Genomic DNA, 7,102 nt, shown 5'->3' with positions numbered 1-7,102 from the left:
AAGAATCAAACATTTAATCAAATAGTATCTACTTCAAATAATTACAGTTCCTTTAATTTTCATTACTATGCATAATATCACACGACACACACTGCACTGTAAATGCAATGTACTCATTACCTATATGTGTATAAGCATATGAAACCGTCAAAGCTACAGACTTAGCGCCATGTGCTTCCACATACAATTGCCGTCATCAGTACCATAGCCTAAATAAAATCTCATTTTAATTTACACAATAATGGACCTACTGAATCTCTGAAGTATTGCACAAAAAGTAAAATTACTATATACAACGATAATAGAAGCTTAAGTGTTTATAACTGGTTTCCATTACCTAGGATTCGTACCATATATGATATGATCCAGGGCAGTGAATCTAGGCTGGGAACTTCCATGAACCACAGAAATCATGAGATGGATCACTGAAATCTTAATTTAATAAAATATTTGGACCACATATACTTCATAAGATTTTTTTTTCTTTCTTATTTATGGCATACAGCCTGCTATGACATCAGTTTTACACACTCTGAAATTCCCCTTAACCCTTTTGTGTAATCTGGACTACACCACCAGACACTGGGAGGGTTGAAGTTCCCACGAGGTAGGCATCTACTTCACGGGCAGCTTGACGACCCTCATTGATAGCCCACACAACTAAAGACTGACCACGACGACAATCTGTAAAAGAATTTTTTTTTTGTAAAAGGATAAGCTAGGTGAATACCTGAGACTAAACAATCATTTGGAAAGGAATTTTAACCTTAAAAATTATCATTCTATTGAATAAAACATAACTAAACACACATGATACAAGCACATATGTACAGATGTACTCTCATAATAGTGCATGAAATTATGCTAAATATTTGTCATATCTTTAAAATAAACAAAGAAAAATGTGATAAAAAATAGTCACATGACAACACAAGAGAGTATTCCCAAAACAAATTCCAATTAAAGATGGTCACAAAGATATAACACAAAGAAAAACAGAAACTGGGGAAAAACAGTTCACTAAACTAGACACATGCTATAAAACAAAATGAAATGAAAACAATACAACTTACCTCCAGCAGCAAAGACCTTGTCCACAGTTGTAGCATATTTGCCAGGTGGTGTACAGATGTTGGAACGTGGGTCCTGCTCCAACTCAAGTTCATTGATGATGTACCTCTCTGGTCCAAGGAAACCCATTGCCAGTAGAACCAAATCAGCTTTGTATATCTGAAAGAGACATTGATATAGGAATAAAAAATAATCTTGGCACCAATTTATCAAGTTTTATCCCTTTAAAGAGTTGGGTATCACATGTACTACATATCTGAAAATATTTTTTTATTCCAAAATCCTTAACAATTACACAGATAAGTTATTACAAGTATGTGGTCCACAGACGAGTTACCTTTTCAGATCCTTCAACTTCTTGCATCTTCCAGCGACCACTCTCATCCTTGGTCCACTCCACTTTAACAGAACGAACTCCAGACACTTTGCCATTGCCATCATCCAAGAACTCCTGTTGTCAAAGGAAATCCTCAATATCTAAGCCATAATTTAAAGATCGCCTATATAAACTGATGATACACTTCAGAGAAAACTACTTTCTCGTGAAAATATTACAAAATGAAAAACTGATTCAAGACTGTCAGATCTACTTGACAATACTCTAAGCCAATCACTGAACTTGCCTTTGTGAGTGTATTATATTCTCTTGGGTCACGGCCAAACTTCAATTTAACTTCTTCATGGCCATAGTCAACCTTGAATACGCGAGGGTACGTGGGCCATGGGTTGTCACGGCCGCGAGATGGAGGAGGTTGTGGCAGAATCTCAAATGTGGTGATTGACTTGGCACCCTGCAATACAAAACATAATTAAAAATTGCATTCATCTACCAATCTTAGATTTCTCCTGCCTAAATTTAATAAATAAAAATACAACACTAAAACAATAAATCAATTGGCAGAACATTAAAGAAAACTTATTAATCCCATTTCCTATTACCACCCAACTCACCTGCCTCAGTGAAGTACCAATGCAGTCACAACCAGTGTCACCTCCACCAATAACAATGACGTCCTTGTCCTTGGCTGTTAGGGATGTATGGTCGATCTTGTTGCCCATCTGCTTCTTCTGCCAAGTCTCCAGGAAAGCCATGGCAAAGTGGATGCCCTCCAGCTGCCGGTTGGGGATAGGAAGGTCTCGGGGCCAAGTGGCTCCAAGGCACAGAAGCACAGCATCAAACTCTTCCTGGAGGTCCTACAGGATGGTAAAAGAAAAGAATGTGTTTGAGAGGTTTCAAGTCAGTATAGAAAAGAAATTAAATTAAAAGTATATTGATTTACGATTCTGTCTGCCATCTTTGAGTTATGTATCTGCTCTATTTTTGGGGAAAAAATCTCTTCTGTGGATACGGTAATGAGCAAGATTACAAAGCAAGTTAATAAATAATTAAATTACTCATCCCATATGTCAAAATGGTTATTACATCCCATTCATTCTATTATCATTGTTATTCACTTTTGAGTGGGATCTGGGAAATACCTTAGCAGAAATGTCTTTCCCAACATTGACATTGGTTTTGAAGGTGATGCCTTCCTCTCTCATCAGATCCACCCTTCTCTGGACAACTTCCTTGCTGAGTTTCATGGTAGGGATACCATACTGCAGTAATCCACCAATCCTGTCATTGCGCTCAAACACTGTGACCAGGTGTCCAGCCTAAAAAGAGAAATGGTAGATATATATTAGATATGGTGTCTTGCTATCCAAAAATTTGAGTTTTAAATCTTCCACTTGAATTCATATATTCTGCTGCATTAGCTAATACCAAAACAACTGACCTTAGTTTGGTAACAAATCCCAAGCAACTGACCTTATTAAGCTGATGAGCAGCAGCCATACCAGCAGGTCCTGAGCCTACTACAGCCACCTTCTTTCCACTCCTAGTCACTGGTGGCTCTGGCTTGATCCACCCTTGCTCGAAGGCATGGTCAATTATGGAGCACTCAATGTTTTTGATGGTCACTGGCATTTCATTTATGCCCAACACACAAGCACCTTCACATGGGGCTGGGCAGACTCGACCAGTGAATTCTAGGGGAAGGAAGTCCAAGAAAATGGTTTAGCAAATCTTTATAATTAGAAATTTTTTCAATCAGGCTAATCTGATAAGGGCCTCTTGTCTTTTGCACACTACAAATTAATGTCTTTCCAGTTTTACTGAAAACACGAGCTATACCACAAAATTAATGAACTGCTACTAAAAGAGAATCCTGTATGTTTCTGAATACTTACAACTGTCCTAAATCATTCCATAATTATAATTAACTTATGTTTAGAGTCTTTCATTAGAAGTATAAGAGTAGGTATCTCTGAAGTACCTGGGAAGTTGTTTGTTTGCAAAAGTTGATTCAGTGCTTCTTTCCAGTTATTATTGAAGATCAAGTCATTCCACTTGGGGATAATGTTGCCCAGAGGACAGCCATGGGATGACTGACAGAAGGGAACTCCACATTCCATGCACCTTGCAGCCTGAACGCGGAGACCTCGACGCACACTGTCCATATTGTAGATTTTTTTTCTCCCTCCCTTTTTTTGTTCGTTTGATCCCAATCCTTCACCCTCTTTTCAGCAGATCTGTACATGGCTGTCTCACGCTTGTACTTAATAAAGCCCCTGCAGGATCATGTCATGGGATATATTAGTAGTAAGAACTGATGGCTAGAAATGTTCCTAGGTGAGAAACTGTTTGCTGTATCATACTAATGGTACCAAAATAACAACATATATTCAATAAAAAGACCATGATGCATTACACACACAAAAAAAAAAGTTCAGTTATATCCAAAGGAAATAACTATACAACTAACACAACAATATCTATCATCATCAGTAAGTAATCTAACAACCGAGATTTTGTGCATTTAACATCACTCACTCGCTCCCTCACTCAATCACTCACACTCACACACCCCAAAATATAACAAAAAAAATATCAATTAGTCAAACAATCAATCTTGTAAGTCTTAGAGCCCCTACCTAGTTTTGTCCAAGATCTTCTCCAGCCTCTTCTTCTCCATTGTGGCGTCAGTAACTGAATCTTCAATGTCGCGCACTGATGGCTCTGGCTTGGTTTCAACGTGTGGCTTCTCTGGTGCTGGTTGAGCTGCAGCTTCAGCCTCAGCTAGTTGCTTTAGAGCACGCTGATACTCATAGGGGAACACCTGGGGTAATACACAGGAGTAAATCAGTATTATACATTTTTCAACTTTCTAATCATTAGAATATAAATGCAAATACATGAAAAAATATATGTGTATTCTAAATTTGTATACATTATATACCTGGAACTTTAAAAAAGAAAAATTACCAGAAGAATATCAAACCTTAGTAAATTGACTGGCTTGAGCTGGCCAGTACTCGTCACAGATTTTAGCTAGCCCACCTGGTAACCAGGACTTGTCGATCGGAATGCCCTCCAGACAAGTTCTCAACAAACTCCAGGTCATCCTCCTTTTCCAGAGGAAGAAGCTCTACCATCTGAGGGTTGCACTTGCTATTGCAAAAGAAAAAGAGAGAAAAAAAATAATCATCAGTTAATTACATCCTTAACTCACTTTACTGTAGGAAGTGCCCATAAATCACAGAGAAATATATGATCATAAATACAGAAAGTAATACAAACTTCTTAAAGTCGCCATCCTTATCCAAGACATAAGCAATGCCACCAGACATTCCAGCAGCAAAGTTACGCCCAGTAGGTCCAAGAATCAACACACGGCCACCAGTCATGTATTCACAACCATGGTCGCCTACCCCCTGGAAGAAATCAATTTTTGAGAAAATGGAAAATTAAGTCATACCTGCTTTCTGGATAAAGATGATACATTCTTTAAACTCTGTCAGCTCATTCCATAGATAATAAACTGCTTTGATAAATAATATTTGGGTCATAAATTGTCTTATAACTAGATAACCTAAATCCTGGATGAAAACTGCAGGCATTATGAATCTAATTATGAACACCCATCCATAGAAAAAAATTACATTCTAACTTATATCAGTTTATGCTACTGAAGTTCTGACAAGAAATTCACCATCCTAATAGTGAAGAAATTGTATGCAGTTTCTAACTAAATGCATACCCTGAAATAAATACATCTAATGAAAACTATATTCTTATTGTGCAAACACATCATCCATGCCCCCAAAATGATATACCCTACTCTCCAAGCCAATACCACTCACTCACCTCAACAACAGCTGTTGCACCAGAATTGCGGACGCAGAATCGCTCAGCAGCAACTCCCCTGAAGAAGGCAGAACCTTCTGTTGCTCCATAAAGACAGACATTACCAACAATGATGTTATCCTCCGACTTGTAGTTTTCTGGTAAATTCTTCTGAGGATAAATTACCACTTCTCCTCCTGACAGACCCTTGGGGTAAGGAAAAAGAAAATGGTACACATTTGTCTATGTTCATGCTTCTGAAGTTGAACATAGAGCTAACAATAATAAATCATATGAGAAGAAAGCCTTATTTGAATCACACATAGCAGTAGCAATAGTATCAAAACTAGTATCAAAACCAGTGACACTTACCTTTGCCACATAGTCATTTGAGTCTCCCTCTAGAGTGACAGTCACACCTCGGGCCAGGAAGGCACAGAAGCTCTGACCAGCTGATCCTTGCCGGTTGCTCACAATGCTGTTGTTTCCCTCCCCCCCCCTCCCCCCCCACCCACCACCCTCTCTCTCCTCCTCCCCCTTGTTTCTTCTCTTCTCCCCCCTTCTCCCCTGCTGCGCCCTACGGCCTGCAGGTAGAAAACACCAATGAAGCGTGGTTGCCCTTCCCCCCTTTTTGTTCTTGAGCCGATAAGGAATGCAGAGGACATGGGGAAGACGGAGAGGGATGATGAATGCGGGGGGGGTGGGTGCGGAGTGGGGGTGGGAGATAGAGATCGAGAGAGATAGATAGAGATAGTTAGAGGAGAGATAGAGAGAGAGAGAGAGAGAGATAGAGTATATAGAGATGAGCTAGACGAGAGAGGAAAAGAAGAGAGAGGAGAAAAGAGAATGATAGAGAAATAGAAGACGAGGAGAGGAGGAGACCGAGAGAGCAGAGAGTAAATATATGATAGACGTAAAAGAGAGAGAGAGAGAGAGAGAGCGAGAGAGAGTAGAGAGAGGAGAGAAAAGAGAGAACCCCGATAGAGCGAGAGAGAGAGAGAGCAAGAGATAGAAAAGAGAGTAGAGATAAAGAGAGAGATATATGAGATAGAGAGAGATGAGAGAGAATAGATAGAGATGAGATAGATAGAGATGATATAGGAGATAATATATATAGATAAGAAAAGAGAGATATATAGACCGAAAGACTATAGATATATAAAGCTAGATGAGTAGAAATAGATATATATATATATAAATATATATATCACAAGTAAGATATATAGAGAGAAATATGATATACGTATGAGACCGGAGAGACTATAAAATATATTATATATAAAGTAGATATTATATAGAAATATATGATATAGTAGAGAATATATAAATAAAGATATATCCTATATAGATTTTTTTTTTTTTTCTGTTTTTTTTTTTTTTTTTTTTTTTTTTTTATATAAAGGAGTAAAGCGTAGAGTGTAGAAAGAATACTAGGTATGGGATATAGAGAGAAGAGGAGTAGAGCACGAGCAGAGTAAACGAGAACAGATAGATAAAGGAGAGAGATTGTAGAGAGAAAGTAGAGTGTAGAGATAGGAGCAAAGAGATGATAATAAAGAGAATAGATAGATAGATAGGAAGAGTGAGAAGAGATAGATGGATCATAGAGAAAGAGAATAATGAAATCTATATGTATAAACGAGAGATATATAAAGAGTAAAGAGTAGATTATATGATATATATAGAAGACAGAAAGATAGATAGATATAGATTAGACAGTAGATAGAAAGAGAGCGAGAGAGAAAGAGAGAGGAAGATAAATGAGAAATATGAGAGGAGAGATGAAAAGAGAGAGTATAATAAGAAGTGAGATTGAGCACGACAACTTATTAGATATATAAAGATATGATAGATAAAATATAG

The 7,102-nt window shown here is 37.8% G+C and overlaps 1 protein-coding gene across 1 annotated transcript in view; it reads right to left on the bottom strand.

Moving 5' to 3' along the window:
* Positions 1-7,102, bottom strand: part of LOC119584663 (glutamate synthase [NADH], amyloplastic-like) — a 47,386-nt gene that overhangs the window by 1,798 nt on the left and 38,486 nt on the right. Inside the window, 15 exon segments of the mRNA XM_037933338.1 lie at positions 1-684; positions 1,074-1,230; positions 1,409-1,522; positions 1,695-1,862; positions 2,023-2,265; positions 2,551-2,727; positions 2,882-3,102; positions 3,390-3,609; positions 3,612-3,684; positions 4,048-4,232; positions 4,395-4,436; positions 4,468-4,564; positions 4,694-4,827; positions 5,261-5,446; positions 5,612-5,725. The exon segment at positions 1-684 is cut by the window's left edge and continues 1,798 nt beyond it. Of these exon segments, the coding sequence (XP_037789266.1) occupies positions 545-684; positions 1,074-1,230; positions 1,409-1,522; positions 1,695-1,862; positions 2,023-2,265; positions 2,551-2,727; positions 2,882-3,102; positions 3,390-3,609; positions 3,612-3,684; positions 4,048-4,232; positions 4,395-4,436; positions 4,468-4,564; positions 4,694-4,827; positions 5,261-5,446; positions 5,612-5,725 (2,271 nt within the window). The 3' untranslated portion in view covers positions 1-544.

This window comes from Penaeus monodon, chromosome 18 (assembly GCF_015228065.2).
Source record: "Penaeus monodon isolate SGIC_2016 chromosome 18, NSTDA_Pmon_1, whole genome shotgun sequence".
In the NCBI taxonomy this organism is placed as follows: domain Eukaryota; kingdom Metazoa; phylum Arthropoda; class Malacostraca; order Decapoda; family Penaeidae; genus Penaeus; species Penaeus monodon.
The sequence above is the reverse complement of the archived record's forward strand: the minus strand, read 5'-3'. Positions and strand labels throughout refer to the sequence as shown.